General features: G+C 42.6%; 1 protein-coding gene across 3 annotated transcripts in view; it reads right to left on the bottom strand.

The window, feature by feature from the left end:
* Window positions 1–16,696, bottom strand: part of PTPDC1 (protein tyrosine phosphatase domain containing 1) — a 47,789-nt gene that overhangs the window by 26,078 nt on the left and 5,015 nt on the right. Inside the window, exons 2-3 of one of the 3 annotated variants that reach the window (XM_084795075.1) lie at window positions 6,872–6,908; window positions 4,039–4,126 (exon numbers count right to left, since the gene is read on the bottom strand). In XM_084795075.1, the coding sequence (XP_084651201.1) occupies window positions 4,039–4,126; window positions 6,872–6,901 (118 nt within the window). In that variant the 5' untranslated portion in view covers window positions 6,902–6,908. Of the gene's footprint in view, window positions 1–4,038; window positions 4,127–5,234; window positions 5,339–6,871; window positions 6,909–16,696 lie in introns of those variants that run through there. The other 2 variants (XM_084795074.1, XM_084795076.1) reach the window with 2 other exon arrangements.

Here is a 16,696-nt window from a genome sequence, read left to right as displayed (position 1 = left end):
GCATGAAGGAAACTAAAGAAAGCAGTGCAAGTTATGGCTAGTGAGCACTCTGGTCTTAGTGTGGCCTAGTGGGGAGACAAACCTGCACATTCCCCTGTTAAAAACAAGATTAAGCAATAAGCATGAAGCAAGACTAGTTCACAATGCTGCCCTCAGTGTTGAGGGAGCCGAGGGATCCTGAGTGTGTCCACCCTACCTTCCATCAATGAGAAGAAAGGAGGAGTGACATATGTGTTCCCATTCCTATCCCCTGGAGTTAGTGGGATCCAGTGGGGAGCTGAAATCCCAGCTCTACTTGGTATCCATGACAAAAGGGTGGGAGGTGGGAAAGTTACCATTACACTTCTCATCTCTTTCTTCTCTTGAGACTCACAGGGTACAGCAGGGAAGTGGGGTTCACCCACAACTGGAACAAAGCAGATGAATCACCTCCCATCTACCCTAGAGGGCAGTGGGTCCTAGATCACCATTTCACTGCAACCTGACCATGCAAGGCACTGCTCCCTTCTACCAGGAAGGTGTCAACAGAGCAGTGGAAGCTGCCCTCCTGTGCCACCCAGGTGCCACAGGGCTGGATGCGTAGTAGTCTGCCAGCGGGAGGCTGGACAGACACACCTCACTTGAATCTGTAGCTGACTACTCATAAGGAGGCTGCCTGCTAAGTAAGAAAAAACAGAAAGCAGGGTCCAAAAATCTGTCATAAATCATTTGTCACACCAAGAATTAAGAAAATCACAACTTGACTGAGAAGAACTTGATCAGCAGATGTGTAACCCTGAAATTATTCAATTAGGGCTATAATTACAATGTGCCTTGGCATTAATTTTTTTAAAAGAACTGGAAGCTTAGAATGTTCTCTGAACAAAAAAGAACTGAACTGGAAATCAGCAAAACTCTAACGACTTTGAGATTAAATACCAAAGGTATAAATTAATTTGTGGGCTAAAGAGAAAGTCTCAAAGGAAAGCAACATAACATACAGGATTGACTAAAAATGAGAAGGGAACATATTGAATTGCATGGGATGGTAATGAAGAAAGTTTATTTCGCGTTAAAGAAGAAAGGTCTCCAATCAACAACCCAAGCTCCAAAGCCAGTCACTAGGAAGGTATGAGGGAAAAACAAAACCGAAAACACAAAGCAAGCATTAGAAGAGCAAGAATAAGGGCAAAAGTTTTTTTAAAAAAATAAAATGGGAAAATAGTGGCAGCTTTCAACTGGCTCTATGAAAAAATTAATGTAACTGGTAAGCTTCAGAAAAGCTGACACAACTATAAAAATAAAAAAACACAAGTGGAAGGAGAATTCTTCTCAATCCCGCACTTGTTCACATATGTCCAACCTTCTGACACTGTGACACAATGTCGTACAAAAATTCACAGTGCAAAAACTGTGCAGTCAAGTTACAACACACACACACACACACACACACACACCTACAACGTTGTGTTGGGCCACGTTCTTAGCTATTCTTGGCTACATTTAGCCTGTGAGTCAGGGGCTGGAAACACCTGAAAGAATAATATGGAACTCACAGGAACAACTTTACGCTCATCCACCTGCCAACTCAGGAGAAACGCACAGTTCCCTAAAGACTGTTAAAAGCCAACACATGACATGAGAAGACCCGGGTAGTCCTACAGAAGTAAAGAACCTCCTTCATAAATAAAAGATTCTTTAAAAAATCTCCAGGCTTACATGACTATTGAGAACGCTGCCAAACATGTAAAGAAACTAGCGTACTAATCTCACCTAAGAACCCTAACGCAAGGACATAGCAGGGGCATATACCCAATCTCCTTGTATAATGCTAGGGCTTTCTGATACAAGTATCAGTCCTCAACATCTTAATTTGAAATATATCATCAAAGAGAAAATCCACTAGGCAGCCCTAAGCCAGGGCTATCCAGCAGAGTTCAGAGCTAGGGTGGGGAAAGTTGTGGCCTGAGTGGTTATAGTGCTGTGTAGGATTACAATTATGAAAGGTTAAGAAAAGTCTTCTCTAGTGCATCACAAAGGTCTCTCTGCCTGGGGCACCTGGCAACGTGTAGAGGGCTTTTGGCGTCCCTCACACCTGGAATGGCTGGTCTAGCAGCTGACACCCTAGGCTCTCTCCTGTGTAATGAGTTTACCCTATCTCAAAAATAATAGAACCTGGCCAGAAAAAATATGCTAGAAAGTAAGCCAGATACAGGAAGGAAGAAGGAAGCAGGAAGCAGGCTTGTGTGACTGCTGCCTGGGGTAGTCCTGAGGGAAGGAGTCTACACGGGAAGCTCAGGGAGCAGTCACTGCATTTAGTTTGGTTTTTGTTTGTTTGTCTGTTTGTTTGTTTAGCACTACTAAGACCAAGGAAATTAACGGGTAAGAGGACTGGCACACAAGCGTCCACAAATGGTAGTTATCAGTATTAGCTCCTCTAAAGCCAGCTGCAGCAGGCAGATGGAAGGTCTACAAGGCTAGGAAGTCAGCCGTGTGGGAAACACTACTCCTCTTGCCGTGAGAGAGGCCCTCCTAGAGTGGACAGGGCCCAGTAAGAACACAATAAGCTGAGAGCTGGTTGCGCCAGCGAACGCTGAAGGCAACAGCTGTAGCCCAAGCTCCCTCCTCTACTTTCCTATCTAGTCCACAGTTAGAAGAAATCCTGCAGTGTCTCTTATCCAATAGCACTGCAGTGAACTGGTATGTTAGAACATCCTGCAAGAGTACTGCCAATAAAATGCTCAATGTCTCTCTGGCTATCACGCCATGGCCACCGGGCCATGGTATGGTTAGGATAGTAAATGTCCCTCACAGACCCCTATGTTCAGAGCTTGGTTATCAGTCTGTGGTGGTACTGAAGGTAGTGGAAACTTTAAGAGGTGGATTCCTGCTGGGTAGTGGTGGTGCATGCCTTTAATTCCAGCACTCGGGAGGCAGAGGCAGGTGGATCGCTGTTGAGTTTGAGGCCAGCCTGGTCTACAAAGCAAGTCCAGGATAGCCAAGGCTACACAGTGAAACCCTGTCTCAAACCCCCTACCCCAAAAAAGAGGTGGGTTCCAGTGGAAGTTAGTCACTGTGTGAGCATGCTATTAGCAAAAACACTGGGACCCTGACCCCTTCCTCTGTCCCCAGTCCAGTAAGCAATTTTCTCTGCCATATATTACCATCATGATGCTGGGCCTCACATAGACTTAAACAGAATGGGCAGCTGGGCATGAGTTGAAATGTTGGAAACCATGACCCAAAATTCACCTTTTTGCTTTTAAATTAATTACAAGTTTTATTATATATTACATTTACTTATTTGGGGGTAGTGTACAAAATTGTGGAGTTCAAAGGACAACTTGCAGGAGTTGGCTCTCTCTTTATAACAGGTGGGTTCTGGGGTCAAACTCAGGTACTCAGGCCTAGAGGCAAGTATCTTTACCCACTGAGCCATCATCTCATCGGCCTCTAAGTTGATTTTTATTGGCTATTTTGCTTGAGCAATGGAAATCTGCCAGAGTGGAACCATGTCACCCATTTCCTAGCTCAGAACTGCAAAAGGACGAGAGGCAAGTATGACAACAGGGGTATTAAGTTAGGCCATGCCTCCTTGTCTGGGTACCAAACACACACACACACACACACACACACACACACACACACACACACACACACACGCCTACACACTGGCAGAGTAGGGCCTGGATATTTCTGAATATGCTTTGTAAGTGACGCTTACATGTGACTGAAGGAGAAAGAAATGAATGGCTGGTTCACAAGTAGGGGTTTGCTGAGAGGAGCAAATGTGTAATCTCAGCCTAAGATAACAACGCAGGAGATGAACACTGTTTGCAACACCTCTTCCTCAAAAGGCCAAGCACACTATTCAGAGTTGTGTAAAGGAACTCTACCAGGCCAAGCAGTAAGGGAGGAAGAAAAGACTGCAAACAGTACTTAGACCTGGGCTTCTAGAGTGAAGAATGGAGCTTTTTCTTTTAGATCCTTTCAATTAATTACTTTTATTAAATATAAATTTCCACAAAGAGACAGAAGGTACACCAAATAGATCATTACCATTCATGTCTGCAGCATATCCACTGTTGTTCCCCAAGGTAGAATATGGTTTTTCATTCTGTGGCAAGACTCCTGCAGCCATTGTGGTCTGTTGGAAAATTTAAAAAAGATCATTACTTAACTAATCATGTTCAGCATCTGCTACCCAGTATGGCTGTCATTACCTATGTGGGCTTTCTTTTTTCCTCCCTTTCCTGTGTGGCTGAACTCAGGGCATCACAAATGCTAAGCGGGTATTCGACTACTGGGCTACATCCTGGATGCCTAACACTTGAAACACAGCTAGTCTAGATTCAGATGCACTATCTGAAAACTTAGTACAAAGGAAGGTAAACTAACATTGGGCATGGTGGCACATTCCTTTAACACTGGGGAGGAGAGGCAGACAAATCTATCTCTTTGAGTTCGAGGCCAACCTGAGTTCCAGGACAGCCAGGGACATGTAGAGAGAGCCTGTCCATCTTACTAATAACTTTTTTTTTTATAACCAAGGTTGTCCTTTGACCTCCACATGTGCCCTAACATCACACATCTGCACTTGTTCTCTCTTCTTCTCCTTCTCCCTCCCCTTCCCCTCTCTCTCTTCTCCCCCCCCATACACACACACACACACACACACACACACACACACACACACACACTCACAGAGAGAGCACACACACATTACAGACAAACACACAAAAAAATTAAAGGCAAACCTAGATGCTGATATTGTACAGAAATTCTTACATTTTTATTTATAATCATGATAATGTTAAACTGCTGAAACCTTTTCTTTGTCACATTTAGATTTAATGCTTTATGTTCCTGAGTTTACAGTGAAAATTCACTTAGAAATGAAAATTCAAAACTGCCCATACCTGATTTCTGTGCCCTACTGTTTTCACTTACAATCATATACTTGGGCACATTCTGATTGCTTGGGAAAAAAAAAGAATACACTAACAGAAGAATGGAGGCGGGGCGTCTTTGTTCCTTAGAATGAAATGTCTCTCCCATCATAGTGGCTTTGTAAGCACAGTCTCCATTTCTCCACAGGTTCAGTGGGCCAGCTGCATGTCTCGGGTTGGCAACATTGTTATGAATGTGGCTGGGATAGCAGATTGGTGTCTTCCAAAGGGCCAACCACTCAAGGGAGGTAGGCAGGAGGGTCTCAAAGTGAGGCACCATCTCAAAACAAACAAGAGAACTCTTGCCTGTGATGCAGCAGTGAGAGCTAAGCCTGGCATCGCACATCTCCTTGGATACAGGGGGCACGGCTTGGTGCTAGAGTGCTTGCCCTGCATGCCGGAGGCCTGGGGTCAGTCCCTATCACTGTAAAAAGCCTCCACCAAAACAAAACAGTGTTGAAGAATAGAAAGCTTGACTTTGTTTTAACTGCTTATCTAATCACTTGGGTTAAATTGTCAATTTTCACAAGCCTGAGATATGTCATTAAAAGTCAGTCACCTTGGGAAACAGACTGTGAGATCGTCAATATATGAGAAGAGAAAATGAGCTCTGCTTGTACGTGCACGGCCCTAGAGTGGAACACAGCCTGCAGACTGCCTTTTCACTGTGTGGGTGTCAATCGCCTTCACCTGGGGATCTGCTTGCCTCAGTTTTATTGCTTTGGAAATTTAAGCTTTCCTCTTTGCCCAAACACCTGTAACTTTCCCCCACTTTCCCCTTTTAAACGCCTTCTCATCTACCTTCCAAAGGAGATTCTGGTTACTTTCCCGTCGGGTCTTAACTAGCTACTTCCTTTTCTTATTAAAGGAGTCAGCTGGTTTCTGTGGCAGCATTCTTTGCTATCTGGGCTGGTTTAGATGCCCTGCTAATCTGGCCAAGGCCTTCTCACCGTGGCTCGGGGAGCAGAAGTACTTGTAGCCAGTTGACTTCCTGTATTTTCCTGGCCTCAGATGGTCTGTACAGATCAGTACTCACCAGACTGCAGTTCGGCAAAGCTCTGAGGTCCTTCTGGGGTGGGGTCCTCCTCTCTTCTCTCTGAGACCCTAACTGTACAAATCCTAGCTACTTTGGCTCCACTGAGTTCATCCCTTTGTGCATCTCTGGGAAGGGCCGTCTCCTCCCTAAGCTCTAATCTGGAAACTGTCCCCAGGGAGGCAGCTGGTGCAACCTTAAACTCACCATGTTCACATCTCTTCTCTAAGAGACCAAAGCTCTGACTGCTTGCTTTCCAGTCATTTTTATAAGGTTGTCTAGAGTTTTAGTTAAGGTAAGGAGAACACATCTGCCGTATTCATCTGTTAGGAGAAGAAATCTCTCCACTCATCTCTGAAGCTCAAATCTTAGATGCCTGAAGCAATGTCTACTGTATGCTACCAATGCATAGAAACACAGTACAAGCTGGCCATGGTGGCGCACGCCTGTAATCCCAGCACTCAGGGAGGCAGAGGCAGGCAGATCTCTGTGAGTTTGAGGCTACCCTGGTACAGGCCAGCCAAGGCAACACAGAGAAACCCTGTCTTGAAAAACCAAAAATAAATAAAAAGAAAGTATGTTTAAATCTTAATTTTTCAACTTCCATCTAATATGAACTGGGTTGAGCTTGGATTTCTTTTGCAAAATGAAGATGATATATCTACTTTCAAAAGTTGTAAGGATGAGAAAGATTATGTGTGCATATGTAAACATATCTAAAGCAATGCCTGACACAAAGTAAATACTGGTTATCTTACTTTGCAATACTGTACTTTTTCCCATTCCTTTCCTAGGCTACAGTCGCTTCTTTTGCTCCTACCTTACACAGTGTGTAAGAGATGCTCTGCATTATCTGTCTAATTGTCCTGCTAGTAGTAACAGCTGAGCCTCCAGGAACTCTTACGAAAACCTTAGCTCCATTCACAACGGAATTATTCATATGCTACCTACAGAGCAAGGAGAGTTTCAATTAATCCTGACTTTCACTCTGAGATCACTCGTTATGTAACTTCACTTCCTGACTCAATGACAAGTGTTTTTGCCCACTCTATCCTACAATTCTTTTACCCCTAAAGTCCCCGCAATGACTCAACAGTTCAGAATTAGTCACACATCTAACTAATTAGTACCTACTGCTCAAAGCTTGAGTACAGCGGTGAAATATTACTCACAGTTATGGAGAAAGTCACCAAGTGACTGTTTTCTGGGAGCAGCGGTGCTATGCATACTTCTTAGAGAGAATCTGTGAGGCTTGGGTTGAGCGGGTGCTCCACCTTCCCCTGCTGCTCCCCGCTGCAGCACCCTACCTTGGGATCACCCCTGGGCACCTGGGGAAGTGCAGATTCCTTGTCTCCACTTCCAAGTCTATCACCAATTTATACTCTCCTCCCTCATTCTGTCAATATGGTAAGATTCTAGACAGTAATCCCAGCTCAAGCATGGGGATGAGTTTACCCAAGCCGTCTAAACACTATGATGCTCAAATGAAAGCATGTTTTGTGGCCATCCACAACATGACAATAACCACACGATACTAGCTTCCTCCACGTCAGGAACTATCCCACTTCCTTTATATGTCTGTACCTCATCTAGTCCTTATCACAGCCTACTACATAAGATAGCACAGTTATTGCTACTTTTAGCAAACTTTTGTGTTTTACATGTATTTGGTGTGTATGCACAGGTCACAAGCACATATATAGAGAGGTCAGAGGACAACTCTCTCCTTCTCTCATGTGACTCCCAGGGATTAAACCTAGCCTGTCAAGTTTAGTAGCAACTGCCTTTACCCTCAAACCATCTTGCTAGCCCCTGGACTTCGTTATTTTTAGATTTATTTATTTTAATTTTTATGTAATGTGTTTGTGGCTGACTACATGTGCACCACATTTATGCAGGAGCCCACAGAGGCCAGATGAAGGGTTTGGATCCTCTGGAACTGGAGTCATGGGCAGTTGTGAACTAAACCCTGGTCCTCTGCAAGAACAGTATGTGTAACTGCTGAGCTCCGACAATGTTTTTAGAGCAGTTTTAGACACAGAAAAATGGAGTTAAAGTAAGAGCTTTCCCTGGGCCCTTTTCCACTTCCCAATACATCCTCTCCTATGACCAAATCATCCACAGAGTAGGGCAGTTATGACTACAACTGATGAGCCTAAATTGACACATCACTATCACTCCAAGGCCCTAGGTCACACTAAGGTTCTCTTTTGTTGCTGTGCATTCTATAGGTTTAGAAAAAGCCACCCTTACAGTACCATACAAGGTAGTTTACACTTTTTAAATCTCCATATGTTCTTCCTATCCCTCCCTTTCCTAGCTCCTGGCAACCACTGACCTTCTTCCTACTCTCCAGTTTCGCCTTTTCCAAAATGTTAGGCTCACACAGTAGGAAGCCTTTGCAGATAGACTCTTCCACTTATAAATGCCATTTAAGGTTCTTCCACTTTTTTTTATGGTCTGACAATTAATTTATTTTGGTCGTGGAATAATGTATTAGTTACCTTCCTGTAGTTCTGATAAAACTCCACGACTAAGGGGACTTATACAAGTTTGACTTATGCTTTCAGAGGGATAGATAAGGGTTGGTGATGGCAGAGCCGAAACACGGCAGCAGAAGCAGAAAGCAGAGACAACCTGAAATGGTATCTGCTTCCATCACTGGAAGACCTTCTCCAGGAAGACCAAACCTACTAAACCTACCAACTGGGGACCACTGTTCAAACATCTGAGCCTATGGGGGACGTTCTCATTCAAACCACCACATTCCATTCCCTGACTCCCCAAGCTCCAGCCATATCATAACTTGAAAAGTATTTAGTCCAATCTGAAAAGTCTCCATAGTTTTTCATAGTCTAAACAATACTTAATATCCAAGTCCAAAGTCTCTTCTGAGACGCAAGGCAACTTTTAATTGTAAGTCTTACGTAATTGATTGATGGTGACCTTGAACTTCTGACCTTGTATCTCCACCTCCCAAGTACTATGATCTCTAGTATATCCAACCACACCTAACATGTCACTTCACTTCCAAAAAAACAGTTCCACATAGCCCACCTTAAAACTTAAACCACCCTCACTTGTTAATATATCTCAATAGGATCATGATAAACATAGAGGACTGTATAATTTATTTGTTCTGTCTATTTTCTGCTCACCAGCATCTGTACTTCTGGAACCCACACCTGGCCCTAGCAAACGGGAAGGACTCAGGATTAGATGAGAACAAGAATGAGCATCCAGCAACAGGTACCTCCTACCACCACCACCACCATCACTTAACATCTGAGTCCCCATTTTCCATCCACAAAGCAGGAACTATAATCATGCCTTACTTGTCTCAGCAACACGGACAGCATATTATTGCATGACAGAACAATGCAAATACAGGAATGGCATCACTATCTTTTTGACTTCTGAACACGTTTAAGCCTCTGATTTCTTGTAAATCTTTCACCTTGACAAATTTGTGTTCTAATTCCTCAAGAGACTGGATATGTTTTCTTTTTAGCCCCAGCCTACATTTCCTCTCTGGTATGATACCTTCCCTAAAATGCCAACTATATATTTTATTCACATCTTCTTATCCTGCAGAGCGAGTAAAGGCTTACCTAGGTCTGTGCAGGCTTGGACACTATTACAACGGCCTCTTATAATCCTCAGGGAGAGAGCTGAAGGCCATCTTAAAAATATCATCTACATGGCAGTTTACTACTATCTTCACTGGCTCCTGTGATCTCACAGCTAACTACACCTTAGGGAAGACTGCAAGGCTCCCAAAAGACAAGTTACACATCATGGAAAAACAACAGTCCAAGAACCCTCCTATTTCATCATTTAAAGAAATATGCGGCTGAATTAATATTCTTCAGAAAATACTTCATGACAAAACAAATGAGGTAAACGAATAGCAGCAGCTGAAGCTGGCTCATATTCCCTAGCTTTTTCCCACTAGTAGCTGCACGTGACAAGTTATCCTCCAGGTCTGAACCAATCTCAAATTAAGGCACAAATACTCTGCTTTTGACTTGAGGACTGAGCATAGTCCAGACACCAATTCTCCCCAAACTCACCTACAGGGTTAAAGCACAGCCTTTAAGTCCTACCTGAATTTTTAAAAATGCATCCACGAGCTTACTCTAAAACTTATCTAACCAATTCAGTTCTGGAAAATTAACTTCAGAGATGGTGGATTCACATCATCAATCTCAAGACTTACTATAAAGCAACAGCAGGGAGTACAGAGGGGCGAGGAAAAGGCATCAATCTACGTAGCAAAGCAGACTAGAGCAGGGTCCAAAAATACAGTCAACCAACTAAAAAAATTAAGTTTATAAACACAGAGGTATTTTTATTTAGAGTGTGTGTGTGTGTGTGTGTTGTATCTACACACTGATATGTACATGTGAGAATGCAGGGTGCCCATGGAGCCTAAAGACCCCACAGACCTAGAGTTCCAGACAATTGTGAGCCACTGATGTGGGTACCATGACTCAAATTAGGGTCCTCTTCAAAAGTAGTATTTACTCTTAACCATCTCTCTAGCACCTTAATTTCATTTAAAAATGCCTAATTTTATGTGTGTGCACATAAGTGCACATGCATGATGTGAGTGTGAAGAAGGGAGGCAGGCGCCTCAGTGCTCGCGTGGCGATGAGAGGGCATTTTAGTGGAGCAGGTTCTCTCCTATCACTTCGTGTGGGCTTCGGGGTGGATCTCAGGTTGCAAAGCTTTTGCAGCAAGTGCCTTTACCCACTGAGTCACCCCAAGCACTTCTAAAATATACAGAGCTGGGGTGAGCTTTAAAATACAACACCTAAAGTTTTAATTTAAAGGTTAGGCATATATATTTCAAACTGGACTGCCCAGAGACCTAGGGTAAAACCAAATACTACTGGTCTTAAAACACACACACACACACACACACACAGACAGACACACATACACACAAACACACACACACACACACACACACACACACACACACACACACACACGACTCCTAATGATAGTCTGCTATACTCATAGATTGGTGCCTTATTCAGCCATCACCAAAGATGCTTCCTCCTTCAGCAGATGGCAGTGTTAAATACCGAGATCCACAGTCAAACAATGCAGAGAGAGAGAGAGAGAGAGAGAGAGAGACAGACAGACAGACAGACAGACAGACAGACCGACCGACCGACCTTGGAACATACACAGCTCCAAATGGGCTGTCTCTATCAAATCCTTCCCCTCAGAGCTCAGGGAAGCCATGGAAGAGGATATGGAAAGAGTGTAAGAGCCAGAGAGGACGGTGGACACCCTGAGAACAAGGCTCCTGTGAACTCAGAGACTGAAGCAGCAAGAAGGAGAGCCTCACAGGTCGGCACCAGGTCCTCTGTGGATGTATCAGCTTTCTGCCTAGTATTTTCATGGGACTTCCGAGTGTGTGAGTGAGAGAGTCTCTGATTCTGGTGCCTGCTCTTGGGGCTCTTTTCCTTCTGTTGTTTTGCCTTATCCAACTTAGGTGTGATGGTTTGTCTTATCTTATTATATATTATTTTGTTATGTTTGTTTGATATCTCTGAGACGCCTATTCCTTCCTAATGAGAGACAGAATGGGAGTGTATCCAGATGGGAGGGGACATGGGGAGGAGCTGAAAGGAACAGAGTAAGGGAAACTGTAATCAAGATAGACTGTATGAGAAAAGAATCTATTTTCAATAAACAAGGGAAAAAAGCATCAAACTTTCCTTCTGTCAAAGACATTAAGAGACTGAGAAGAGGAGACAAGACTGGGAGGAAATGTCTGCAAGTTACACAGTGATAAAGGCCTTGCATCCAACTCATTCAATTTACACAAACAAGGTAATTTAAAATGGTGTTATCTTTGCTATAGAAAGTAAACTGGTAATAATTAGAATATTTTAAAGAAAGAAAATGAATAAATGGTAGCATAGGCTGGGTGTAGTAGCAAATGTGTATAATCCCAACACCCAGGAGGCAGAACCAGGAAGACTGCAAGTTCAAGGCCAGCATGGGCTATATAGCAGCAATTTGTCTTGAAAAAAATTGTAAGACAAAGAAAAAAAAATTAGCCGGGCGATGGTGGTGCACGCCTTTAAGTCCTAGCACTTGGGAAGCAGAGGCAGGTAGATCTTTGTGAGTTTGAGGTCAGCCTGGTCTACAAAGTGAGTCCAGGACAGTCAAAGCTACATAGAGAAACCCGGTCTCAAAAAAAAACAATAAATAAATAAGTTATGTACACGATACACACAGCTACATTTAAATCAAACTGATACATAATGACCTAAAAGTTGGCTCTAACAAGTTAAAAGGTAAAATTAAGTTGCAGTGTAATATTTTTCACATAACTATGTGAAAAAATGCCAAACAATGGGAAAGTGATGTTTGTATTATTAGGAGAACAATAACATATTGAGAGGGAGTTAGGTTCAGGACAAAGAAAATAGTACACTGCATTCCCTTTACACATCAGTGCATTGTTTGAACTTTAAATCACAAGTACAATTTTGATGTAAGAGATAAGGAATAAATAAGAAAGAATAAAGTAAAAGCAAATATATGTATGAATATGGCAAAATGAAATGCATCAGTTTATATGCTAACTTTAAAAAGAAATGGTCCAAGACCTGAACAGGCACACCATCAAGAACTTTTAGACAAGCAATTGTGCACTCAAGATAGGGAAAGTGGAAAACAAGCCACGATATATACCACTGAACATGAATTAGCATGGTTAAGGGGGAAAGACCCTGGGCTTGGCACCTGCTGTGTAAGCCTGACAACAAAAGTCCAATCAGAACTGACATGGTGGATGGAGACTGGACTCCCCAAAGCTGTTCTCTGCCTCTGCATACATGTCATGCAAACACATGTGTGTACACATACAATGACCATATAAAATACAAGTCAAAGTGTACAAATAAGTCCAGCAATAATCTATCAATGCTGGCAAAGATGGAGAGTAATGAGAACTCTCCTTTACTGTTGGCGAAATAAATACAAAGTGAAGAAAGTTCCATAGTTGCTTATAAAGCTAAACACTGTGCTAGCATGAAATGCAGACATGGTGCTGCCAGCTGACGTTCATCCACTTAAACACCTGCCTAGGAATCTTCGAAGCAGCATTATCTGTGACAGTACAAAGCCAGAGGCAGCCGTGCTGTCACGGTGTGGAAGGGACACTTTTCTGTGACCATAATGAGCTGTTTATCTAAGCAATATGGGTAAGTCCCAAAGGAAAGGTGTCTCTGATCGCCACATGTGTTCTGGGACTGTGCTAAGTTAAAAAAAAAAAATCTGGTTTGAAAAGGCTATATATCATATAAATATATTTATAGACTTTCTGAAAAAGACAAAAACTACGCAAATAGAAAAGTGGCCAGTTTTTGCAAGGGTTTTCAGAAGGGTAAAGGGCTGACCAGATAGATACAGCACAGATTATTCTCAAGACCAAGAAACTATTTTGTTTACTAGTGTCATGATAATTATGTTATCTAGTTATAAAGACCCATAGATTTTTACAACAGCAAGAATATCTACTAATTTTTTTTTTATTCAAAAAATTTAAAAATTTAACCAAGAAGGGGACAGGTTGCAGCATGGACCCCAGACTTAGGCAAAGGAATTTAATTGCATCACAAAGGTAAGACAACCTCACTGAAGGAATGGTCTAAGTAACTTTGGAACAGACACTGTGAGAGAAAAAGAACTAGCCACATGGACTCAGTTAGACTTCTTATGAAGGCCAAGTGAGCAGTTCTAATATAGCCCACGTACAGTGAAACAGAAAATGCAAGCGAGAAGATGGCCCACGTAGGAGCAACACAGACTGTGGGCTGGGAAGTTACAGGTAAGCAAGGGGGAAGTGAACCCTGTCTGCATCGTCTGCACACTGTACGGAACTCTGGTAAGCTTAATAGAGCAGTCTCCCCTTATCTGCACGGACATGTCTCAGGGCCTGTCAGAAAATGTCTGAAACCACACATAGTAACAACTATAGATGCCCTCCACTCTTTTTAATGCCTGCAACTATAGAATAATTTATAAAATAGGCAAATGAAAGATTAACAATAACTAATGAAATAGATATATTGCTAATAGTTATGTAACTGTCTCAAAATACCTGATTATATTCTATCGACTCTGTGAGAAGATAATGCCTCCATGATTAGATGAAATGAGGTGAGGGACACAGGCACTGTGATATAGCCATTAGCCTGCTACACAAAGGTACATGTGTATTGCTATATAATTGAACACAGCATTGTGACAGCCTTTAAGTAAGTGACTAATGAGTGGGTAGCATTCACAGCATGGACACACTGGACAAAGGGATGACTCAGCACCAGGGCAGGAGAGAGTGGAGGAGTTCAAGACTGCTAAATGTTGCTCAGAATGGCATACAGTTTAAAACTTACAATTTATTTTTATTTCTGGAACTTTCCACTTCATATTTTCAAACTATGGTTAAGTAGGTAACCAAAGCCATGAAGAACAAAACCACAGATAAGAGATGACTGCAATACAGGCATGTATGTTTATACAAGTTTGTGTACACACACACACACACACACACACACACACACACACACAACTATAACTCTGGTCACAGTTACCTGATAACAAGGAGACCCTAGCTGTGATGAGCACATCAGAGCAAATCTCCGCCAAAGGAACCCAGGGACTCCTGCTGAAATGACATGTTTTAAGGCTAGAACAGAGAATTTTCAAGAGAGCCTAGATCATCTTGTAGTGCTACAAAGCAGTGAAAAGCTCAGAACTCTAGCTGATAAGAATATCAAAGGAACAGAAGCCACATGAAAGCACTCCTAATGGCAAAGCTGGAGCAGCCCAAGGGCCAGAATGAACAGTGCAGCACTGCTGTCACTGGCTCTGCAGTCACTGGCACTACAATCACTGGCTCTGATGTCACTGGCTCTGATGTCACTGACTCTGATGTCACTAGCTCTGCCGTCACTGGCGCTGCAGTCACTGGCACTACAGTCACTGGCTGGGCTGTCACTGTCCAGCATCAACAATCCCTCATACACACAGTAATAAATTCAGTCCATTTTTTTTGCACCTCCCAACTCTTGATAACATAAAATCATGCCATTGTGCAGGTATAGTTTTCTAAAGTAGGAGAAAGGCATATACAGAAACACAGGTTAAAGGGACATAAGCAAAGTAGTACATGTTCAGAGAGAAAGACACCATGTGACAGGCACACATGAACCAATTCAACCTGATAAACACTAGAGCCCTTAACAGGCACCACAAACACCATGAAATGCAGGGCGGTGGGGCGCAAGGATGAACAAAATAGTCCTTGTCCTTTAAAAAGTAAGTGCTTAGTAAACTGGATGAAAGGCTACACCCTGAAATTAACGAGGGCAGATACTCTAAGGACTGTTGTAAGCTAGAGAAATCAATCTGAGTATGATCCGGGCTGCACTGGGCTCTAAGACCTCTTCCCCACATGACCAACACAGAATTTACTCTGTTTAATGTAATGTCGTTTTTTAATCTATGAGTGTGCAGACACGCATGTGCTATAGTATGAGTGGAGAGAGAAGACAAAGTCAGGTATGGTTCCCTGCTTTCTCCCTTGTTTGAGACAGTCTCTTATTTACTGCTAGTTATGAATATTAGAGCTACCATGATTCCCTCGTCTCCACCTCCCATGCTGCCACGGGAGCACTGAGATGACTAAAGTCATGTGCCACCTCGTCCACCTTACCCGGGATCCAAACTCAGACCCCCATGCTTACACAGCAAGCCCTTTATACACAAAGCCATCTCAACCCCTCGTCTTAATTTATACTAAAAAAGACTGTTGTATTCTAGAATTTGATATCACCTAGACAAGTTAATTTTCTAAAAATAAACATTCAGAAGTCTACATTTTAATACAGAGAAAAATAGTTCAACTTTTGAGGGGATGATTTGTTTGACAAGAAGTCTACACTGATCTAAGTAATGGCCATTGACAAAACAGAAATAGGAGGTATGGGCTAAAAGTACAACTATTCTGCCATATCAGCATGGGCATTCGCCCTTTAAAAACCCACAGTGGTGAGCAGTATTCTGCTTTCCGTATTTTGAACCACGTAATCGTTTGCATCGGACAGGGAGAAGCAGGTAAATGATGCACTTTCCCCAAGTGCATCAGGAGCGAACGGCTGACCAGAGGGAAACGCGCTCCCTGTGGTCCTTGTCATCCCTCGTTGTAAAAAGCTCCTGCTCAAAGAAAAGCAAGCCCTGAGCTAAAGTCAGCTTACTCGCACTTGCCTTGCACAATCAGGCAGGCTAAGATGGTGGCATGACAGGACCTTTACAAACTAGTCACACAGACTCTCAGGACTGAAACGAACTCAGCTACGGGGTAGAAAGAAAGACACAGCAGCCGATTAATAGTTTTCAATAGGAAGAAAGGTAAGCTTGTTCACGTAGGCCACTCAAAGAACTAAACAAACGAGAAGCATTCAGGAAACAACAGTAATGATAAAGTATCTAGTTAGGACAGTCAGCATATAAGAAGCCTCATGTAAGAGGAGTTTAGGAAAGATATGGGCTGGCATTTACTATGGCGTAGTATTTTGGCAATTACAGTGAAACATGAAAAATCAATGTACAATGGTACAAAAAATCTAGAATTCAAAAGAAGTCAAACATAAAATTCTATATATAGAAAGTAAACATAAATGTGCATAGGAAAGTGCTTTGT

This window comes from Acomys minous, assembly GCF_964271855.1.
Source record: "Acomys minous genome assembly, chromosome: 9".
Classification (NCBI taxonomy): domain Eukaryota; kingdom Metazoa; phylum Chordata; class Mammalia; order Rodentia; family Muridae; genus Acomys; species Acomys minous.
The sequence above is the reverse complement of the archived record's forward strand: the minus strand, read 5'-3'. Positions and strand labels throughout refer to the sequence as shown.